We start from the raw sequence: 23,900 nt of genomic DNA, 5'->3' as shown, positions 1-23,900 counted from the left end.
GGGCAAACTCAGCCATGACGAAGGCTAGCACTAAAGGAGAAGGCTAATCAAAAAGTAGTCCAAATCTCTTCATTCAAGCTACAACTGCTTGTGAAGTTTAAACGATTTCATTTTAGTCTCTCCCAAACGAGCATCTAAATCTAAATCTAGCTGATAGGGCAACGCACCACTTAAGATAGAAAGATATATCGCAATACCAGCAAGAGTATATGGAGCCCAGAAATCACAAAGTGGTAAATCCAAATCCCAAAATTTATGTCCTTAGTGTCTACTATGTAGATGTACAGATAGTAAATAGACAATGCATGAGAGAGAGAGAGAGAGAGAGAGAGAACCAGTAAAATATATTTCTGGTCCAATGTGACAATCATAAACAAAAATACGCAAGCCAAGAAAATGCAGCTCAAGCAGGAGTTGCATAATATGTAGAGAGAAAATATGAGCATCTATGAGAGATGTTTAGTGTGCCAACTCTATCAGCTGAGTGCCGACTAGCTGTGGACCCCTACACACTGAAAAGGCTGTTCTCCTACCTCCTTTGCACCTCCAAAACACTTGGCCTGAGTTGCTCCCCTAGAGCTTATGTGGGCCTCGTATGTGTGCCCTGCAATCACTCCTTCCGGCTGCTCCTCCAGACAGCCTCATGTAAGGTAGTTCTTTCTGTAGATCCTTGACCTCGCTGCTGCTTAGAAGGCAACCCAAACTGAGGCAAAAGTCGTCTTCCTTTGCTGATCCTGTGCACCACGATCCAGCTTCCTCCACGATGAGTAGCAGGAGGAGCTGAAAACTCCTCCTGCTACAGGTCGCCTCTCCTTAGCATCCAACAGTGGGCTGGACTGCTCCCTGAGATGGCCTGAAATGCCCAGGTCCTGAAGAGCCCTGCAAGGGCTGTTTCTATAGGCTGGAGACCCAGCCCTCCTGTCCGACTTGAGCCGACCCCATCTATAAACTTTACACTGTACAAACTGGCCAACCTGAAAAATGCCTATAAATAGGCTCCAATCTAATCTCCAGTGCCGCTTTTCTTCCAAACTTGGCTTGATAAAGGTGATCTCAATCGATCATCCTAACCTGTTAAATAGACTCGGTTGAACACTAGGTAGGGTCATTGTTACGTTTGTCTGCATAAAGTGATATAATAATGAGAACAATGTGTAGGTGACTCCCTCCCATGGCTTCCGCTATAAATTCTTAGTGGCAATGGTCCCACGGGATTCTATGTGCTTTCCAGCCATGGCTTGGCAGTCCCCTTTCATGCGCCTGTCTTCTGCCCTGCTCATGGTGCTGTCCTGCCTGCCAGGCCCTTCTGAACCTGCAACAGCTTCCCGGTAAAAGTTCATTTTTGGTTGGGCAATGGAACATAGTTAGCTCCATATGCGTACAGATGGTTTTTCTGTACGCCCGTACGTACTGCCATCCGTACATGACATTTTGGGGGAGGGGGGATCGGGATTCATACCCTTATAAAAAACGATTTCGACGCATTTTTTATTCTATACCCCGTACTATCACGCTCCGGACCTCGCCCGTACCTTCCCTTTTCTTGCCAACTTTGCTGTTTCAAGGGCCTATATAAGCAGCCCTTCCCCCTATTCTTCAACACGCAGTTCCCCTCAGCCCTTCACTTTTTATCTCCAGCCCTTGTGCAGCCTCTACCTGCTCCAAACGTCGGTGGTCACTGTAGAGCTGCAGCCTGTCTCTATGCTCTACCTGCTCCAAACGTCAAGGTAATGGATACGACTGCTCTCTTTTCAAAATTTGCAGCAGCTATGGCTACTCAGTGCTCTCTTCTGAGTTCTCAAGTTTAGTAACCTTTAGTTGATGCCAAATAACAGGGCTTCAAGTCCTCGTTTGGAAATTGTTCCTTTGCCTTATTTGCCCTCTTTTGCAAATTTGCAGCTTGTAGATCTGCAAATGGGAAGACAAAAAGGACTAGAATGGGAATTTGTAAAGGCCTTAAAGCCTTTGGGGAAGGGACAATACACTTGTAAATGTAAATATTTCCCTCATTCATGGGACGGAGGACCCACCCGTATATAAGGGCACATTTTCTTGGGCTTGGGGGCTTGGGGGTTGAGAAGTATACTGCTCCTCCCGAAAATGTGAAAGATACTTGTCGAAGATTGCAGGCAAAGGCAGCTCCAAAAACGGCTGCAAAACTGCTTGATGAAGATGTGGCTGATTTGGGGGATGCCTCAGAGAGTGGTACTACAAGTGGAAATGCATCTGCCAGTGCATATGAGCCAATATACCTAGATGAATCCAGGAACATTCCCAAACTCATCCTCTAAAAACACAACATAGTGCAGTTTCAATCTCATGATAGTCACTCACAAGGTTGAAAACCATAAACTCCGTCATGCATAGCAAGGACTAGCTACTATGACATCCCCACTGACGTCATCAGTGCCCAACAGTGGGTGTAGACCATAGTATAAAAATATGCTCTCACACATACAAATCCACACACCCACACATACTTGAGCATCCATTTATACAAAGTCTTCGTAATGAGTTTCTGTCGGCACTCTGGAGGTGAAGGGCAGACTCAGCCATGAGTGCATATGAGCCAAAACAAAAGAAACAAAAGTTGTCAAAGGGAGCCTTGGCCAAGGCATGGGAGTCATAGGCACGAAAGGATGCATACATTGCTCTCCGTCATTTTTTCTTTGGAAAGGATATTCCTCATTGGAAGGTGAGGAGCCCTTATTTTTTGGAGATGGTTTGTGACATTGGCCAAGTTGGGCCTACCTTCAAGCCTCCATCCTACGATGTTTTGAGCACAAAGGAGCTAACTAATTAAGCAGTATGCATAGATTAAGAGATGCTACAGTTCCGGGATAAGTGAACTTGTGATGGCTGATCTGACACTCGACGCCGGCCTATAATCAATATCATGGTCTCATCCATATTTGGCTCAGCCTTCTTGAAGTCCGTGGACACAAGTGGGCACTATAAGTCAAGGGAGTACATCTTTATCATCTGAAAGATGCCATTCTTGATGTTGGGGCTGAAAATGTGATGCACGTGTATATGGAAAATGCATCTAACTGTGTGCGGGCAGGAGAATTGGTGGAGGAAGAGTGGCCTCATATTTTCTTTACTAGATGCACATGCCATTGCCTTGACCTCCTGTTTGAAACATTGGAAAGCTTGCATGGGTGAAGCCATTGTGGGTACATGCTAACATGATTGTGACATTTGTTACCTAGAAACACACCATGTTAGCAATGTATAGAAAATTTAGCAAGAAGGAATTGGTGAAACCAACACAAACACGGTTTGATTACATGTTTATCATGTTATCAAACTTGGTGGATACGAGAGTATACAATGGATTGCGCCGCATGGTTGTCAGTGATGAGTATTACAAGAAGAAGGTGTCACACACTGTGAAAGCACGCAAGTGTCCTCTATTATATTGGGTGCTTCATTTTGGCACGATGCAAGACTCATTGTGAAGCTTTGTGCACCTATTTTGAAGATCCTTCGCCTGGCTGATAGGGAAGGGGCTACCATGGGACTTGTATATGAGCTCACTGATCGGATGGTCGAGAAGATAGCAGCTATTGATGGGATTGACTCCTCAAAGCTAGTTGATGTTAGAGCCTTGTGTGTTGACAGGAGGGATGATGCACTCTCCATTGCATGTGGCAGCTTTTGTTCTCCACCCTATTTGGAGAGAAAAAAATCCAGATGGTGACAAGAAGCTCCCTAATCGGATGGTTGAGAGGATAGAAACTATTGATGGAATTGACTCCTCAAAGCTAGTTGATGTTAGAGCCTTGTGTGTTGACAGGAGGGATGATGCACTCTCCATTGCATGCGGTAGCTTTTGTTCTCCATCCTATTTGGAGAGAGAAAATTCCAGATGGTGACAAGGAGGTGCATGATGGGTGGATGGATGTCATAGAGCGGTACACGAAGTATGATGTTGACAGCCAAGACACCTTATGTGATGAGTTGGATATTTAGAAGTACATGTCAGGCACAGTTACTTGTGAGATTGCGAATGATGAAAAGAGAAAGCACCACCGGTGAAATGGTGGGAGACATTTGAGGCTCACACACCAAATTTGCAGCAATTAGCTCTTTGAGTGCTCTCACAAGGCACATGTGCTTCTCCTTGTGAGAGGAATTGGAGCACATTATCTCCTATCCATATTAAAAGAAGGAATAGGCTGCTTCCAAAGAATACCCAGAGCTTAGTATACATCCATACTAATTTGCGTCTCATCTCCAAATCAAGAAAAGGGGATTTGAGAAGATAGAAGTGACCCTGGAAATGATCAACAAGGAGAAGGATGATGATACGATGCCCGCTTTGCAGGCGGCTACAGAGGGAGAAGAGATTGCAGCCCCTATTGTTACACTTACAAGAGGATGGCTGTTGCTGCAGCTTCAAGCAGCTCTAGTCTTTTGGAGTCCCATGGCGAGGCAGATGAGGATGATACTGATGAGGAGGAGGAGGAGAGTGCGGGCATTGATGCAGATGATGATGAGGATGAGGATGAGGATGAGCAAGAGGATGAGGATGAAGATGAAGATGAAGATGAAGATGAAGATGAAGATGAAGATGAAGATGAAGATGAAGATGAAGATGCAGCTTGAGGCTTGAGCCTCATCGGTTGTGACTTGACATCATTTCAGGCTTTATTTCCGGGCTGTGGCAGCCTTTTCTTTATGAGGTTTTGCCTTTCATGTTTTGGTGTAGTTACTAGTACCTACTTCCTTTGATCATGATGTTTTGGTGTAGTATTGATGATTGATCTATGATCTATGATTCCATCATTTGACACTATGTATCAAAATCTAGAATCCAAATCACTATGGTCTCTGGAGGCTGGAGTCTTTCATGAATGATGAATCATGACTCATGAGTGATGACCTTAAAATGAATACAAGTTTCAAGTTTCAAGCTGAAAGTTTAATACCTCTATGTCAATTTAGAGTGTACAATCTATATTTTTCTGACTTTTTTGGGGTAAAATTAGGGTCACATATGTTTCAGCTCCGGGGGCTGAACCATACTTCCGTACTCATATGACGTATACATACAGTAAAAACATTGCAATGGACATTTGATGCATGGCACCCAGACATTCACACCTCTCTTCCCACTTGTTCTGCCCATCAGATCTGCTCCAGTCAGCTCTGGACTGCTGTGCAACCTTTCTCTGCTTGTTGCAGCCTCTGATGACAGCCAGGTACTTCTTCTTGTGATGCTGCCTACATGGCAGGCCATGTGCTGCCCATGTGGCAGCCTTTCTTTCACTGTTAGACTTGCCAATATGGCATCTAATCTAACCTGGTACACCTCCCCCATGCACTCCTGCTTTGGGGGCTCACAGATGGGGAGGTGACCACCTTAACTCCAACATTGTGTTTTCCAACATATACAAAGACTGGATTCATGACTCAAGAACTGAGATTGCTGCTATCTTGGTGTCCTTACAACACATTGCATGAGTATGCCCTGAAGAATGGCCTTTTATGGTACTAAAAGAGAGTTTATTTGGTCCCACACTCTTCTTAAAAGAGTCTTGTTCTTGAGAATTCAGCATAGTTCTCCCTTGGCGAGGCACACTGGTTTGGGAAAGTTGTGTACAAAATCAGTAAAACATGATCGACAATGCTCACCCACTAGGCCTTTTACATTGCTTGCGAATCCCAGAGGGCAAGTGGGCTCATATAGGTATGGATTTCACCTACCACAGCAAGAAGCGACGGAACAGTATCATAGTGGTTGTGGATAGGCTGACGAAGACAACCCAATTTTGCCAACTAAAACCACTTATACTTTTTCTTAAATAGCCCATCAATCCACGGAATATATATTTACGTTGCATGGACTGCATCAAGAGATACTTAGTGATACAGATGTTAAAATAATGAGTGGGTATTTGGAAGAGTTGTTCTCTCGAATGGGTACTAAGTACTAAGTTGGCCCCGAATACGGCTTTCCATCCCCAATCTGATGGCGAAACTCTGAGAGTAAATAAAGGTTGGAAGAATGCTGAAGCATTTCTATTTTGATACAAAATAGTCATGGAATAAGTGGTGTTATGTTCGACAGAGCTCTATTATAATTCTACAAGGCACACTTCCTCATTGGGATGTCTCCCTTTGAAGCTTTATATCGGTGTTAAGCTACCTTTGTACACTCAAAGACCAAACTTTCCTTAATCAACACGCAAAGGATGAGATAGAAAGGTGGACGCATGCAGTCTTACAGTTGGCCAAAGACAATTTACGCAAAGCATGGTCTAAGATGAAAGACTATGCATGTCAGAAGAGAAGGCATGGGTATAAGTGCTGTAACCAGATGTGGATGTGGAGAGATCCAAGTCAGCTCAACGGATCAGGAAACTCCAGCACAATACTCTCAGGCTGCCATGATGAGTCCTCCTTGGGTTCCTCTTTCCTACTCAGTTGTATTATCTTGCCCATTTTGAGGACAAATTTCTTATGAGGAGGAGGGGATTGTAACAGTAGTAAGTTTTAATTTACTAGTTGCCAATGGGGTCCTAGCCTGGTGGTTAAGGCGGGTGGGGGGGTGTGAGTGTGCATGCGTTCAACCCCTGGCTAGGCCCTGGCGTCAACGCAATACAAAAGTTTTAATTTACTAGTTGGTTAAATAATAGGCCCCATCAGTTTATATCACAATAATCGTAGTCTCCTTTGTACTTCGTGCTTACAGTAGTTTTAGAGGGTTTTTATAAGGGCACGGCACATGGCACCCCTGTCGAATAATCACCCATACAATCAGGTGCTGGCCCACTTCCATAGGCCTATAAAAGGGGCTTCAGCTGAACTTGCAGGAACATTCCAGTTCAGTAACCGTTTGTAATGCATAAATGTTTGATATTTTCAAGCATTAGCCTTGAGTGGCTGCAAATGCAAGGAGGACTGAATCTAGCCTTGGCTACGCAGATCATGGGAGCTTCCTGGATCCCATGCCCTCTTCCTAGTACGAGAGACTTTTTCCCTTTCTTTCTTCCCCGTTTCTATTATGCCTGCTATTTGTTTTCTTACGTTTACCCTATTTAAATACTACTTGTGAATACAAGTGGAAGTCCTGTAACATGTTACGCTTGCCAAAGCAACACACATGCTTGCAAGGCATCTAATATGGTACAGACTGCACTCTAATAGAGGCTACAGTTGCAATATTCAATTTAACGTGTCAACGAGGGCATCAGGGAAGTGCATGATAAGTAACATAGAAAGACGATTGATCATTGAAGGCCTGCATCTAATAGACAATCAGCACTAAAGATGTGCCTATGACCACTGGGCTTAAAAATCGAAGGATCTGCCAAATTTTCATACAAAGAGAGTCTGGTGACTGGTGATATATTAGCATTGATCCAGTTTGAATCATCAAAACAATGTACCCAAAATCAACCCTAATAAAAGCCTTTCAGGCAACCATAAGGCATTTAACGTTTGGAAAAAAGCAACTTGCACTGATAGCCTACTATTCATGAACCTGAGAACGGCCTAGGCAGTCCGTTTCCAATCTGCTCCTGCGAGCCCTCCTCCCTCCTTTCGTAGCCTCTACCTCCCTACCCTCCTCCGCCTCACTCCCTCGCCCCCCCTCGCCCTCGCCTCACACCCCTCGCCTCGCCCCGCCATCACGCCCTCGCCTCACCCCTCGACCCTCACCCCCCGCCACCACACCCCGCCCTCAGCCCTCCGCCCCCGCCCCTTGCCCCTCCGGCCTCGCCTCCGCCGCCGCCCCTCTCCCTTGCCTTCGACCTCCGCTCTCGCCTCCGACCTCCGCCCTCCGCCCCCTCCGCCCTCCGCCCCCGCCATCGCCTCCTCTTCCTCCGCCCCGCCTCGCTTCGCCTCGCCTTATCCTCCTCCGTCACACCCAGGCTCCATCCCTCATCTATCTCCCCCCTTTTTGGTGGCAGCCTCTTCTTCATCGGAGGTCTCGCAGTTTGTCTTGGCGGTATGGCGGCTCCCTGCCCGAAACCGGAGGCCCAGCCGGACCCTCCCTCTCCAGATGCCTACCGCGTGATCTTGACAGAGCAACAGTCGTCTCGGGTACAACAGGTTGCCAATGACTTTGCCCTCACTTCCGTCTATGGCAGAGTCATTGGACACTCTCCCTCCAGACCAGCCATCAGGGACTGGCTCCAGTCCACTCTTATGCTAGAGGATAGCCACATCGAGGAGGTGGCCCTTATGGGAAGGGGCATCTTTTGGCTTAAACTCTCCACTGCGAAAGCTGCGAGCAACCTGATTGCTGGTTCCCCCACATCTGTGGATGGAAAGATCATCATGATAGTCCCTTGGTACCGAGGATTCTGCGCAGCGGACTTTGATGCTTGTTTCCGCATACCTCGCCACCCAGTGACGCTAGTTTTTCCAGGCCTTGCTGCTGAGTTGCGGCCGATAGTCAGGGACCTGGGTTCCCACTTTGGCTGGGTGATGCATGACACTTTCGTCGACGCGATTACTACAGCAGGAGCTCCCAGAGTCCGTGTGGCTGTGGCAGACCCTGCGTCCCTCCTTGCAGTGATTGAGATCGTGACAAATGCTGGCAGCATTACTCAAAGCATGGTAGTCACAGGACAGCCAGGCCAGTGCTTGAGGTGTCACGGCTTTGGGCACCTGGCTGCTGCTTGTCCACGCTTCTCCAGCTCCTCTCGGCCCCCCCCGCCCCCTCCTCAGTCCCCTCCCCCTCCCTCCGGGCAGCCACGTCAGGAAGAGCAGAGGCAGCCGGAGTCCGGTCCAGAGGTGGCTAGCGGCTGGACCGAGGTCAGAAGGAAAAGAGGAAAGAATAAGAAGACTTCTGACAAAGGCAAGGAGGCAGAGGTTACCCAACCTGCAGCAGCGCCTCAGAGACCTGACAGGCAGCCGCCCCAAGGTCCTGGGAGAGCTTCTTCTTCGTCTGTAGCCCGCCCTCCGCAGCCTCATGTCCCCCTCTCTTCCGATCCCCAGCTCCCTTCCACTCAGCCCCAGCCCCTACCCCAGCCGCAGCCCCCTCTTCCCGACCCGCAGCATCAGCCCCTGCCTCTTCCTCTTCAGTCCCCGCCTCTTCCTCTTCAGTCCCCGCCTCTTCCTCTTCAGCCCCAGTACTAGCTCCAGCCCCATCCCCCCTGCCTCGCCCCTCAGCTCTTCTACAGTGTCAGCTGCACCGGTGGTTCCTCAGCCGCGGGCAACCCCCACCCCCCCTCCTCCGCCCCCCCGCTAGTCGCTTCCGTGGAGTCTGAGTTGCCTACCCCTCAGCCTCCTTCCCCTTCCCCACCCCAGGCAGGGCATCCCAAGTCTGCACCACCCCTGGAGCAGTCTTCCCTGTCTGCTAGCCCGACCCCCTCAATTGCACACTCTGACGGGCCTCAACTCCAGGAGAGAGAGCTTCCTCGCGACTTCTACAGATCTGGTCCCTGGGAATACTTGGATGTGGTCGACCTCGGGACCTTCCCTGCTTGCCTCGACATCAGTATCTTCCTGCTCTGTAAAGGGGCGGATGGGAAGATCGCAGCCTTGGCCCCGAGGGACGGCCCCAGCTTTGCTTTCACCTTTCTCAGCGACGGCACCGAGACTTGGACAGACGACTCGGTCTGGGAGGCTCTCAAAGAGCAGACGCACGCTCAGATTTGCTCCTAGATAGGCCCGTCAGGTGGACAGCTTCTCGAGACTCAGTGGTCCGAGGGTGACGTGCGCCTGCGGTGGCGTTGCGCCGCCAAGCGTTTCAGATTGATTGTGATCCTCAGGCCCCCTCTGTCGTGGCCCCTCCCCCAGGATGTCAGAGCCTGGTCTCCTCAGAAACTTCGCGCCTTCTACAGGATGACTACCTCAGAGATCTCGAGTTGGCTCGAGAAAGCGTTTGTCCATGGCACCAAAGGCCTCACGCCTTTGCTAAAAGTTTTGAAGAACGGGCAGGATGACCCCGCCTCCCCCTCCAAACCCTCACAAAAGCGTCAGCGCCTTCATTCCGAAATTTCAGCCTCTTCATCGACCTCAGCCGCGAGCAGACAGTTATTCGCAGCCTACCAGTCCTCATCATGAGCTTACACCTTGTCTCCTGGAACGTGAACGGGTTTCATTCTTTTGGCACCCGTGGTCCTAGGAAGCTCATCTTGAGACAGGAACTTCAACCAACAGTGATTGGTCGCTTGGATATACTCCTGCTCCAGAAGCATAAGCTTTCAGTGGCTCATTCCTGTAGCTGCGGGAAGATCCTCCCTGGACGCTCACACTTATTGGGAGCCCTCGATCGGTGCACAAGGGAGGAGTGGCGGTGTCTGTACTTCTGTTTGCGAGTCGTTTGCCCAGGGAGTTTTTGGTCATGGTACGTTGATCCCAGGCCGTGCACTTTGGGTTGGCCTAGAGTTGGAGGGCTCCAACATAGGAATCCTCAACATCTATGCACCCACAAACCTCCGATGCAGAGCCACTTTCTGAAGGACACTCACAGAGATTCTCCCAGACATGGATTCGTGGATTGTTGGAGGTGACTTCAACAATCTGGAGACTTTGGAGGACCAGCAGGGCAGAGGACCAGAGTTTACAGATATAGCTCAGGCAGAGCAGTCCGCTTGGGACTCCTTTATCTTCGCGACAGGAGGTAGGGACAGCTGGAGAGACCCGTCCTTCCGCCGATGGCACGGGAGCTTGGACTTCTCGTGGGACTTCCGCAGGGAAGGAGGCAGACTCCTGGAGAGACTGGACAGATTTTATGTCAGTGATTGGACCATCAGCAGAGGTGGTCAGGTGGGTATAGTACCACGGACGACACTCTCCGACCACGCGCCAGTGCTCTTATCACTAGACTCGGCAGCTCAGTCCCTTCCTGGAGGTGGACCTTCGGGATCCTTACTCGCGCAGCACCGGAGCTAGGTTTGATCACCTGGGACGCGTTCTGCTGGTGCAGCACCACACCTGGCTTTCATCAGTTGTTCGAGACGGGCCCGCAGGACCCCATGTTCCTTATCACACAGGGGACTTGGGGGCCGCTTGAGGGCATCCCACCGCACCTGGCAGAGGCGGACACAAGATCTCAGGAGAGGCAACCAGTCTGGGAGATTATTAGCAGCATCGCTGGATGGCACATTTGGACCTCGCGCTACGCGCAGATCCTCGATGGTACCTCTCTTTCGACTACCCAGGTCATGGCCGGCATCTGGAGTGAGATTATACACACACTCAGAGGCCAGTGGGACCAGATACAGGGAGATTCTCGGGCTGGCCGGGAGAAGCGGAGACGTTTCCTCCGAGATTGGGATACGCAGGGCCTCTTCTTCGAGCATACTTCTCAGGGCCTTCAGTGGCGCTATTCACCACCTCTCTGGCTGTTTATTCACACCCGCCTGATCCCTCCATGAGAGAGAGCTTTTTGTTTCCATTTAGGGCTGCGTCCGATTTGTGAACGCAACCCCGTCAGCTGCAAAACTGACCTCATGTATCTTGTTTTTTCGAAGTAATATAATCAGCACTGTTTTTTCGGCAAAAATTCATGAACCTAAGACCATCCTTTCACCTATAATTAAAAGGGACAAAGTACAAGTGGAAAAACTAGCCCATATCCTGGATTTCATACAATAATGGAAAAAAGGCCATCTTCACATTTTAAGTGCATAATTAAAGACCACTCGGCTAACAAATCTCAACTTACCTGTGGAGGTGTATGACCAAGCGGTTCCCGGAGAGGCCGAGAATCTGCCAAAGGATGCTCAGGCGGTAGCTCGAATACTATTTGATTCAACACCTACAATCAAGGACTTGGTCATTGTGGAATTGATGCTCACAAGATGTATTCATGTGAGCTGTTTTTTATACTGATATGCAAACACCTAATAGAGTTTCTATGCAATACATACAATGACAAAAAACAGCTGAAGCAAATTTAGAACAATGTAGGAATACCCCTGAATAGATATTCTTATATGGCCGAAACACAATCACAAAATCTATTTTTGCATGTCAGCTACAGTGTATGACGCAGAACTTCCAACATTACACATACCAAATAAGTAGAATCAAAATATAAAGATTGTTTTACTCAGATTATAACAATCTCAAAGGTCCAGACTAATGCCACAATACAGGACTTCGAACGTCACATGCATTATAAGGGGCTGGAATCCAGTTGACAACTCAGCTTTCAAAAACAAACATGATAAATCAAGCCACAATAGGCCACCAATGTGCATTTGCACATTTCTGCGCACAGAAAAACATTTGCTCATCTGCAATTTGGCAATTTCACTCTCAGCAAACACTTGCAAGGGAGTTTTGAAAACAAAATAGACATCGACTATGTAACATTCAGAAGACGATGGACGAACAGAACCTCTGCCTGTCGGCCTGCTTGCAGTCTGACACCAGTTGCATCATACATCACCTGTGCAATCAAAAAACAATCTTTAGTGCTTATGAATCAGGACTTTCTTCACTTACTAAATACAAGGTATAAGATGCATACTAAGTGGACTGTAAAAAAATTCACCCTGGATTGAAAGACATGCATACACTCATTATGAATCCATTAGCCACAAAGTAAGTATTCAAATACACCTTCCAAAGGTTTGCCATGAATTTAAAATAACCTGTCCCTTGTGCGACATGCCATCACGTTCCTCCTCATTTACTCTTTCAAAATCATCAACTGACCAATGTCCTTATACATCCAACCTCAGCAGAACAACATTCGCTGCTCAAGCTCTCCTCCGCACCTTGTGCTACTTTGTGGACTTTCATAAGACTAAATTGACAAACTGTATGAAGGACAAAGGCAAGAAAGAAAGAAATACAAACAGAGACAAAGGAATGCAGAGAGGACGGGGATGGTGGAGGGGAATATTTAGGAAGACAATGATTCAAGGAGACAAAAAAAAACTAAAAAAGTGGGATTAAACTACTTGGCCATTCAGTGTCAAATGGAAAGGCCAGCTGCACAAAGCAAAAGGATCTGAAGGTTCTGAGGCAATAGGAAAGTTCCTAGAAAGCAATCAACCGATCGGAAAGCTTGGAAAACCCCAGGAAAAACAGCAAGCATGGAAAAACGAAATTCCCTGGCAAGATCTTTGGCACCTTGGCAGGCAAAAATCAGCAAAAGCAACCCTGGAAAACCTGCTGGAAGAGAATCACCAAGTCTGGAAGCAAATCGAAGTGCCTGGAAGCTTCAAACTACCAGGAAAAGTGTGATTTTGATAGGCTCATGGCCTGGAAAGCTCCAGGAAGAAGTGCGAATCATATTTGGGCCTCAGGGAAGGCATGAACAGTAGGCATGCAGCAAAAACGAACTGATTTGGAGGCTCCTAGCACAAAAACGAATTTCGTTTTTGAGCTTTTGACAGCCCTAGGCTAGAGACTACCCTAGTAGTCAAGGCGATGTGATAGAATAGCCGTGGAGCACTTTCCCAGCCTGTGCCTTCCTTCTCCCTGTTCTTCTGTGGTCCAGAAAACAGCCTTGAAAGCAAATTGTGATTTTTATGTTCCAAGCCAGCTAGCCAAACATGGCTCCTGGAGCTATTTTTAGCGAAAGGGGTTTTTACCCCTCTCTAACCTTCAGATCGTTTGCCTTGGCCCATGGAATTAATTGCACTAAAGTGTACTTTACAAATTTAATCACTTTGAGGCCAGGTCACCATAAATTCCTAAAAATTAGAAATTCATGTCCCTGTGACAGACCCCCCTCTTGAAACACAGCAAATTTCCTCATTTGCTGGTTCAAAACAGCAAGCACAAAATAAAAATACGAGTGGCAAAATCTACCAATATTATAGGTACCTATTCAGATATGTGCTCGTAACATCAGAAATGCATAAACAGCAAAGAAAATTCAGAAAATATATACAAGGGATAGCTTGGTAGAGCTAGAGATAACCAACCATTCCAATTATACAAACCAAAACTAACAGTGACTAGTACACTGATCTAAAAGTCCCGCGGCAGATATACCGTCAGCAAAGGGTACCTCAGGTGAGACCGGACGGTGTCACCCAGTTCACCTCTAGATATCTGGAGCGGTCTGAACCAAGGGGGTGGAGGTGCTACCCCCCTCTTGAGCATTAGGCAATGCTCCAAATCATAGTTACCAGGGAACGGGAACGTTTCGGGATTGGAACAGGAACGTATCGGGGAACGGGGGAACACGAATGCCACATCATATGACACGTCATCAAATCACATGGAAACATACCAAAATATGCTAAGAATAACCAGATGTAGCAACTCTAAGCTTTCCATTTCAGATTTAGACTTTTACAGACAAAATCCTTAGAAAACTGAAATATACATCAATGCAAGTTGCAATGTGCATTGTGAAATGGGCATAAACTTTAAAGCTTTAAGCCAGAGAATTGTAGATTACTTTCTGAGAGAGGAGATGGAGAGCACTCAACAGGGGTTGTGAGGAAAGGAAGGGACTGAGAGAGAAGAGGAGAGAAGGGGCTGAGACTGGAGAGAGGAGATAGAGAGAAGGGGCTGAGAGGAGAGGAAGGGGCTGAGTGAGTGAGGAGAGACCTTAGAAGGGAGTGGAAGGGGCTGAGCCTTGAGGCCCGAGAGCTTAGAAAGGGGGCTGAGTGGGCTGAGTGCTTGAGAGAGGGGGCTGAAAGACTCAGTGGCTGAGTGGAAGGGGGTGGAGTGGTTGGAGAAGGCATAAAGCCCCCTGTCAGTGCCAAAATGGCGCTCCCGCGCAGCCCTAAACCTGAAACGCAAGAGACCCAACCCGGAACGTGTTCTGGCCGTGTTCTCGGAACATTTGGGAACATTTCCTAGACGTTCCCACACTGCCATCCACCTAGGAACAACGTTTCCACGTTCCAAGAAGACGGACCGCCATTCCCTAGTAACTATGCTTTAGACAAACACTCTACTAAGCCTAAATGAGCCCCAACCGAGTCGGCTCAAGCTGAAATGCCTCTAGAGTCTAGGTAGAGTTGCCACAATTGAGGCGAATCTGCCAGTTCACCCTCCTCCATCCACATCACGACCAAATAGCGACGAGGAAACTCTACCATTGTGTGCCAATAACTGTTCTTGAATCAAGATCTCGTTCTATTCCTCTGTCTTTGGCTGTTTCTCATGAGGCATATACTTGGGCACATGTGCTTTCACTGCACAACATCTTGGCTGAATTATCTAAGCAACCACAGAAACCTCTTGAGAGAGATGGTGATATCCTTGATCCCAACATCATCCAAAACAACGACAGGTCTCACCCCTTGAGAAAGTTGGTGATGTCCCGGCAACCGAACCACTGTAACCGGCCTTTGGAAACTCCAAAGGGCGGTGAACAATTAATAACCAGCAAATACCATGATTACAGCCACTTAGAGAATTATTGCAGCCAACCAAATAAATAACAGAAACCAAAATCAGGAAATAGATTGCCGCTGTCAGCACCAGACACCAGATTGGCCCTAAACTTAGGGCCCCTTTCAGTATTTCTTTTATCATTTATTCAAAAGGCATCCAAATACAAGAAAAGCACTGCTGTGCATCAACCCAAAATCAGCCAACTCAATAATCCGATCACAAGCACTTCCTTCTTGCTCTACAATCACAGAAAAGCATCCCAATCCAATGCAACATTCCATGGCAGCTCTCCTTCCAACTCTAGCTGGGGGTTCTAACCCGGCAGCTCTGATACCTACTTGGGGAGTCCTAGCAAGAGAGAAATGAGCCCAATCCGTCTTGGTACTCTGAATACCCATCAAGGGAGTCCTAGCAAGATAGAGGCCAGAAAAACAACCACACCCAGCTGTTCCTGGCAAATAGAAAAGCCAGCTGCACAAAGCAAAGGATCTGAAGGTTCTGAGGCAGTCGGAAAGTTCCCGGAGAGCAATCAACCGATCGGAAAGCTTGGGAAACCCCGGGAAAAACAGCAAACATGGAAAAATGAATTTCCCTGGTAAGATCTCTGGCACCCTGGCAGGTGAAAATCAGAAAAAGCAACCTCAGAGAAAACCTACTGCAAGAAAATTGCCAAGTCTGTGGAAGCAAATCGAGTTGCCTGGAAGCTCCAAACTGCTTGGAAAAGTGCGATTTTGATAGGCACCTAGCTTGGAAAGCTCCAGGAAGAAGTGCGAAGTAGATTTGGGCCTCTGGGAAGGCATGAACAGTAGGCATGCAGCAAAAACGAACTGATCTGTAGGCTCCTGGCACAAAAACGAATTTCGTTTTTGAGCTTCTGGCAGCCTTGGCAGCCCACATACTGCCCTGGTAGTCAAAAGTCAGCAAGGCGATGTGATAGAATAGTCCTGGAGCACTTTCCCAACCTATGCATTCCTTCTCCCTGTTCTTCTGCGGTACAGAAAACAGACTTTTCTGCTTGCTTTCCAAGCCAGGTAGCCAAGCATGGCTCCTGGAGTATTTTTAGCGAAAGGGATTTATACCCCTCTCTAACCTTCAGATCCTTTGCCTTGGCCCATGGAATTAATCGCACGGAAGTGTCCTTAACAAATGTAATCAAGTTGAGGCCAGGTCAGTCACCGTTAATTCCTAAAAAGTAGAAATTCATGTCCTCGTGACAAAGACTACCATCGTTTCCATTAACCCTTAAGGCCCCATCCACTCCATTCATCTATCATGTGGTGAACAAAGTCGTCAGAGATGACCTCCTACAACTCCATATGTATAGGACTGGCCTAGCACCCATAAGCTTTCGATAAAAGTCAGCTTCTACACAAATAATGGCTTACCGGTCTCACAGGAGGGTTTTATTGATCCCCTCCGCTATACCTAGACCATCTCTCACATGCATTGAGAATCTCGATTGGGCAGTTTTGTATATCCTCTCATCGACTACAAATTGAGACAAAACGAGCACAGACCCCCCCCCCCACACAAGAGATGGATCTGCACTTTATGTGAAATGCAAGAAGTTGAGACAAAGGAGAACTTCGCATTCATATGCCCTGTGTACTATGAGATCCAAGGCCAGCATCACTATCTATTCAAGTGCAAAATTTGGACACAGAAAGATTTTTTGGACCATCTAGATCAATGATGCGTGGCAACTTTCCTCTTTGAGGCCCAGTGACATAGAGACCGACTTCTATGAGTGCAAAGGAGAGACCACGAGGGCCCATCAGAGTCCAACTTCTATGGTGGCTCAAGACAAAACAAGGGACACGACGCAGGCGGCACCCAAAGGGCACAACACAATAGACTTGTCCTCGCGTTGACCCTCACATAAGGACCGCAAACATCTCTTTACTACTTGACTTAGCAAGATGCACCACTGCAGTGACAGTAGTGCTTGTCATACGACAAGCTACCTCTCGTAGTATACAAAGGAGAGAGAAAGGTCTAGGCAAAGAGAGAGAGGTCTAAGCAAGCTGATCACGCTGAGTACCGACACCGTTTTAATGCTGATTTCCTTCTTCAACAGCACCAACCCTCATTAGATCCAGAGCCACTACTGGCCAATACCATCTCTTCTATTTCAGCTCAACATACATAGGTTCCATCACTCAAAAGGTCAACCCCACCACGTGAATCTCCCTCCCCTTCTATCCTTTGCATTTGTGTACTCTCTCTCTCTCTCTCTCTCTCTGTGTGTGTGCAAGCGTGTGCATGTTGGCTAGGGTTTGAGAATAGTCTCACTCAAGGTTGGTAATTACCAACGTTGAGATTACGCTAACTCGGACTCAGTAAAGCAATAACCTCATATTGTGGCTAGAGAGGGCAAGGATGAGGCTTAGATCCTAAGAAAAGTGTTCTTCCAAGAAAAGCAAGGCTAATCCATGAAAAAGCAGTCCAGTATATCAAGGCAAGCCATTTAGGGTATAACTCATATAATTAGACTACGATGCTAAAGGTAGGAAAGCCAGCCTTATAAATACATGCTACGGACTCCTTATTCGGGAATCATCAAGAGGACTTGCTCGGTAGTCTAATCCTCAAGCTTGAGGGAGGCTCCAAGTATAGAGCCTAAGGTTGGGAGGTGCTCAAGTGAACTTGATAGCCCCACTCTTAGGGACTTCGTAACGATGATGCGTGCAACCAAATAAAAGTCGAACTGCTTGCTATGTTAATTTCCAAGATGGTGGAATATCATACTCATCAGCTATCAAAGTAGAGAGATGTCCTATGGCAAGCATTTCTTAAATTCACCTTTAACTGAGTGGACGAAAGAGGAAACAAAATAGACAGACTCATCATTCTTCCAAAAAGCAAAGAGTTGAACACACGGAAATACCCACCACAGATGCTAATACTATTGCAATTGCAAAAAGAGAACCTCCAGGGCCATCTTTCATGCCTATGGCTGCTGCAAGCCCCACAACGGTAGCTGCATGTGATGATGGCATCCCTCCTGAGCCAAGAAGCCTTTTTGCATCCCACCGTTTCTCTTTTACCCTGCAATGCTAGCAAGCCACCATATTATTACAGATATGTTCACAGCATAGAAAATGACCGAACTTCAAAAGAAAAGTTCTACATGATCATATCTCATGTATACATGTTTTACATGAAAGGAGTTTTGAAACACATTCCTACTACTTTGAAAAACAGTATATTGGAGTCGTGAGACTTTAAAGATGGCCCACAGTCTTTGACTTTCTGAGTTATTATCTTCCTGTTCTTCCACAATTATTAGCAGCCAAGCATTTGTGAACTAGATTAAATACCCATCAGATTCTACCCATGCTTGAAAGTTGGGATGCCTTTCATATAAACATTCAGAATATCACTCAGCCAAAGAACTGAGCTCGTATAAACCAATTATAATGGCACAAAATGCTGAGATTCTATGGCATATAGCATCCAAGGAAATCTAGCTTTCAAACAAGCCATTGTAGCATCCTCTGTATCTCAGTTCCCAACAAAGCCCTCCTTTCAAACATGCAATGATCTAAGGATCTCCATTTCTTCAAGTCAACTTCAGTCCTTAGTACCAGAGTGGCTAAAGAAACCTTTGCATGTACTGGTTATCAGCACTTCTTCAGTTCCTTATCATATGACCCATTGCAGTGTATCAAATAGCTGGAAACATAATACAGTGCTTTAAAGAGCATGCATACCTTAAAAATGCAATCACAGGTCATCACTTTTGGTCAATAGTGTGCATGATTACTCAGTTGGTCTACATAAAAGGTCTTTATAGCTTTAAGTTCTATACCGTTGGCTACTATGTTTTTAAATGACTCACATTTGTTTACTTTTTGAAAGTACAGACAAGTTGACACAAGCTTGCTTCTTTTCTTTGGTTGGAACGTATAGCTGACTGTACATTTTTAAATCCATGGGATTCTGAAAAGACGAACGGCCAGCTTCAGGCTTCTTGATGCAGCAGCTTTGTTCAGAATTAATGCACTACATGTTACTGCGCACGAATGTTCCTACAACATTGATAGAAGATACAAGCCCATATAAGGGTATCAACCCCAAAGGATGCAAACTTTTCAACAACAAGAACAAACATTTATTTGAGAAAAAAGAAATTCTTCAAAGATAGGCTGTTTGGAACGATATTATATGAACTCTCTGAATCATACTGCCAACAAGTTTTAGCAAGTTGTGCTGCCATCGATTAGTACATTTTGCAGGCCTGTGGATTCCAAGCTGACAGAAGCTCCATCCCACAACAAGAAAAGGCTAGCCCATCTACAGGCCTTAAAATGATACCAGGTGAGATAACTTAGCACAAACTATCACTACAAATAGTATATACCTAGATGAATCCAGGAACATTCCCAAACTCATCCTCTAAAAACACAACATAGTGCAGTTTCAATCTCATGATAGTCACTCACAAGGTTGAAAACCATAAACTCCATCATGCATCGCAGGGACTAGCTACTATGACATCCCCACTGACGTCATCAGCGCCCAACAGTGGGTGTAGACCATAGTATAAAAATATGCTCTCACACATACAAATCCACACACCCACACATACTTGAGCATCAATTTATACAAAGTCTTCGTACTGAGTTTCTGTCGGCACTCCGGAGGTAAAGGGCAGACTCAGCCATGATGAAGGCTAGCACTAAAGGAGAAGGCTAATCAAAAGGTAGTCCAAAATCTCTTCATTCAAGCTACAACTGCTTGTGAAGTCTAAACATTTTCATTTTAGTCTCTCCCCAACGAGCATCTAAATCTAAATCTAGCTGATAGGGCAACGCACCATTTAAGATAGAAAGAATTATCACAATACCAGCAGGCCGCAACTTGGACTAAAACTTGGAAGAATTATCACTACAAATAGTAACTTCTAAATCACAAGTCAATTCACAATCCACAAAAATTGATACAGTTTCTAAGCTCAAATAACAATGCCAGTGCACACCTGGTTTCATTTGCAAGGAAGAGCTGGTGTGTAGTACGTATCCCTTACACATTGAAAATTATAATTAGAGAGCTCTGTCCATGTAAATGCATACTCATAATCCAAAGATAGACAACGTACAAGTTACAACAGGTGCTCATCTTTGGTGCATACAGATGCTTAAACCTAAACTTTGTATCACCTGAAGAGGTGAACAGTTTCAAATAATCATAAATAAACCTTTCCATAGAGATAGAAGTTAACTCCAAATCTTAGGGAAACAACCAAAAGTGACAGCTGCAAAGAAGGGAACCTGACTTGGGATCAACAAGCTTGAGTTGGCTATATTTTACTCCTGGGTAAAGCCAGAGCTGGATTGCACCGCAGCAAAAACAAAGACAGAAACTGCGTCAGCTGTATCTGCTGCACTAAGACAGACCAATATATAGCAAACAGGCTTGACAGATTTAGCAACTCTTGACATGATGCATCCATCATTTTGACACTTTGAAATGGCAACACGAAGGTGCGGCTCTGATTATGATGGTAGCAAACAAGGCGGAACTGTTTTAAGATCTTGCTGCTTTGCAGGCACAAAATGATAGTGTGTTGCAAGTATGGAGTAACACAAACTATGTGCAAGCTCCGCGTCTTTGAATTGGGCAGCCTGCATTGGTGCAGGAGAGACAGCAGGGGCTAGTTGACATTAGAAAACAGGTGGTAGGGGATTGGTCCTCAAATCCCGAGGCTGAGCAACACCTTCCATCCTCCACCACAAATTTTAGCTCTGCGCTCCACTCTTCGATGTCTCTCATGAACAGTGTCACACCTGGGTCTGCAAACTCTTATCACAATGGGACATGAAGTCATCACTAGGAAAAGAGGAAGTTTTACCACATTAGCAAATGCCGCGTCAGACTGTTCCTCCTTCATTTGGTCAGCCTTATTCTTCTTGCAGTCTTTGCCAAAGCATGTCACGATAGAAACACTTTTTCTTGTTCTTGCCCTTCTTGTCCCCGCTGTCTTTTGAATTCTTGGCATTATTTTTTGAACGTGGCTTCCTTTTGCCATTCTTGTTTGGCCATGAAACCCTTTTCACTTGGTCTGTCGTATAGCTTCACTTAAACCTCTTGCTAAAGCAACAGTGGGCCCACCTGCTTAAACGTGATTGGCCTTGCCCTTCTCCAGCAACAGTGAGTCTCACCAACCCTCAGTAGGTCCTAGGAAGCTTGCTGACCAGAAGAATGGCCAAATAATTGATGTCCACCTTATAGCCAACAGTTACAAATTGATCATTGAGAATCTTCAGTTTTACAAGGAAGTCATGGGTTGACTCTCCTTCCCCCATCGTCATGGTAACAATTGGTTTTGGAGCATGATGATTGTCCCTGTACTTTTCTCTCATACAGACAAGATTTCCCGTACTTAACTATATATGGGTATCACAATGTCCACAATCGTCGCAATAATCACAGAGAGAGCGACTGCATCACTCAGCTTCCACTCCTCCTTGCTATCTAAATATGCCGGGATTTTGCCCTCCCTGAGGCATCCACCACTACGATAGGTTTCAAAATTCAGGATGAGTGAGATGGATCCCATGGGGCAGGGTATACGTAACTTGAAGACTTTCAACCCTTTTCTGCACTCCTACAAGCCAAACAACACCCTTGAATGTGGACACTCCTTTCTCGGTACGAACACGACCCGTCAGTCTGGAGAATGTAATTGTGTCAACAATCTTCTGAAGTCCAACTCATGAGCTCGACTCAAAGCTACAGCTATCCTTTCTTGACGACCAGGCTGTGATAGAATAGAGTTGCTTTGCTACAGCCAACTCCTATGCAGCGGAATATAGTCTTGGGAAATGCTATGGAGAAATCTCATATATAGATGTTAAAACAAAGTACAGAAACCTGCAGGGAAAAACACACTGAGGTGGGGCACTAAACTGTAGACTTCTATATTACCACATTCCTCAACCAAGCGTCAATAGCTCCTCTAAGTGAGTCCTCCTGCTCACCCTCCCTGCTCCACACTATGGCTCTGCTACGCTTGTGAGCTCCTGGAAGGCCCAAAGCTCCTGCAGTCTGAACTTAAGAATGCAGCCCCCAAGGGGGCCATATCATTGGGTACTAGGCCCACTTGGTCTGGCCGACCAGACTGATGGACTGAACCGCCCCAGACCACGCAACCCAGTCTGTGCACAATGCTGCTATTTGGCCGACTCCCATGCACTCCTCGTTTGGTAACACATTGACCCTACTTATACAAGGAGAGCCCCAGACCCTTGAGCTAAGATGTGAATGACCCTAGGTAGCCACGCGGGCAAACACACAACTATCAAGGCTACCTCCCCGCATCCAAGGACATGACTTCCAAGAGCAAAAAAGACCAACAGAAATGTCCCTAAAAGTGCACTTGTCTAACCATTTTATGTAGAGACTCAAACCCTTTCTCCACTGAGAGAACTAACGCATCCTCCCCAAGACATGTAAGTCTCAAGTGGTTAGAAAGTAGACAATGAACAATAGCCTCGAGCTTACTAAGAGAGCAATAAGAGGGGCTGTAGGAGAGACCTGACTCTCGTCTCACATCGGCTTGGCCGGACCAAAGAGCAGACTGCGGATATGAAGGCCTAAAGGCCACGTGGAAACGGCACACGAACAGGCGCTGAGATAGCGGCTGATCGATCATCCATACTTATAAAGTCCATGCAAAATTGTCGACTCAATTTTAGCTTGTAAGGGCAGGCAGTTTTATGAACTATTCTTCTTGAAGCCTTCGAATCAAAGCAGAAGAAGATCTCGAAAAATCCAAGCTTCCATTCTGCAATTACACCGCAACTCGCTTCACCGAATCAAGCAAGCTGGCCGGTCGAAATATGGCATGGAGATAATGGGCGCATACCATGTAGTCAGGACCTTGAGGGACTGCGCGATCGCAAAGGAGAGGAAAGCGGCCATGAGAGGCTGGTTGGCGAACATGGACGAGGTAACGTAGTGGGCGTCAGGAGGGGAGTCCATGGCAGGCGAGGAGTCTTCCATTGTCGTTGTGATCGTTGAGGTGCGACTAGGAAAGATTTGGCTGCTAAACGAGGCAGGCGGTGCGGGCGGGTGACGGATCAGCGGGGTACGAATCCGGCGAGATGGTTGAGCAGCAGCAGGCGAAGGAGCGGGCCATGAATACAGAGGATCGCCATAGCCAGAAGCACAGAACTTGGTCAACAAAGATGGAGATAGAAGATGCTGAAGATGATGAAGCTTTGAAGAACAGTACCCAAGGCTCATCATTATCATTAATAACCACATTTAACACAAATAACGCATCATTAAGGTCTACATTAGCTCCAGTCGTGGCACTAGGAGTGTGGATGGGCAGCCGATTGGGGTGTGGCGGGGACGCGGTTGTAGACAACCGCGCTTGTAGACAACAATGGCCTGATTGGGGTGTGGCGGGGATGCGGTTGTAGACAACATGCCATTTCTCGAACTTGGAAGGCATCCAGGAAAACAATGGGGAAGGGGTCTGTAGACAACGGTGGCCTAATTAGGGTGTGGCGGGGAGGGTTTGTAGACAATAACTTGGAAGGCACATGTTCAAGTGTGATCTATATAACCAAATAAAAAAAGTGTGATCTATATAACATTGTTTTCCTCGATTC

At 46.6% G+C, this 23,900-nt stretch overlaps 1 protein-coding gene across 1 annotated transcript in view; it reads right to left on the bottom strand.

Moving 5' to 3' along the window:
• Nucleotides 1–23,522, bottom strand: part of LOC147893226 (uncharacterized) — a 35,791-nt gene extending 12,269 nt beyond the window's left edge. Inside the window, exons 1-4 of the mRNA XM_087385663.1 lie at nt 23,147–23,522; nt 18,168–18,324; nt 12,308–12,358; nt 11,630–11,722 (exon numbers count right to left, since the gene is read on the bottom strand). Coding sequence (XP_087241789.1) covers nt 11,630–11,722; nt 12,308–12,358; nt 18,168–18,324; nt 23,147–23,283 — 438 coding nt within the window. The 5' untranslated portion in view covers nt 23,284–23,522. The remainder of the gene's footprint in view (nt 1–11,629; nt 11,723–12,307; nt 12,359–18,167; nt 18,325–23,146) is intronic.
• Nucleotides 23,523–23,900: the final 378 nt, after the last annotated feature.

This window comes from Dipteris shenzhenensis, chromosome 15 (assembly GCF_047967505.1).
Source record: "Dipteris shenzhenensis isolate YYH24624 ecotype China chromosome 15, Dip_SZ_1.0, whole genome shotgun sequence".
NCBI lineage: Eukaryota > Viridiplantae > Streptophyta > Polypodiopsida > Gleicheniales > Dipteridaceae > Dipteris > Dipteris shenzhenensis.
Note: the sequence above shows the minus strand (reverse complement) of the source record. Positions and strands in the feature narration are given on the sequence as shown.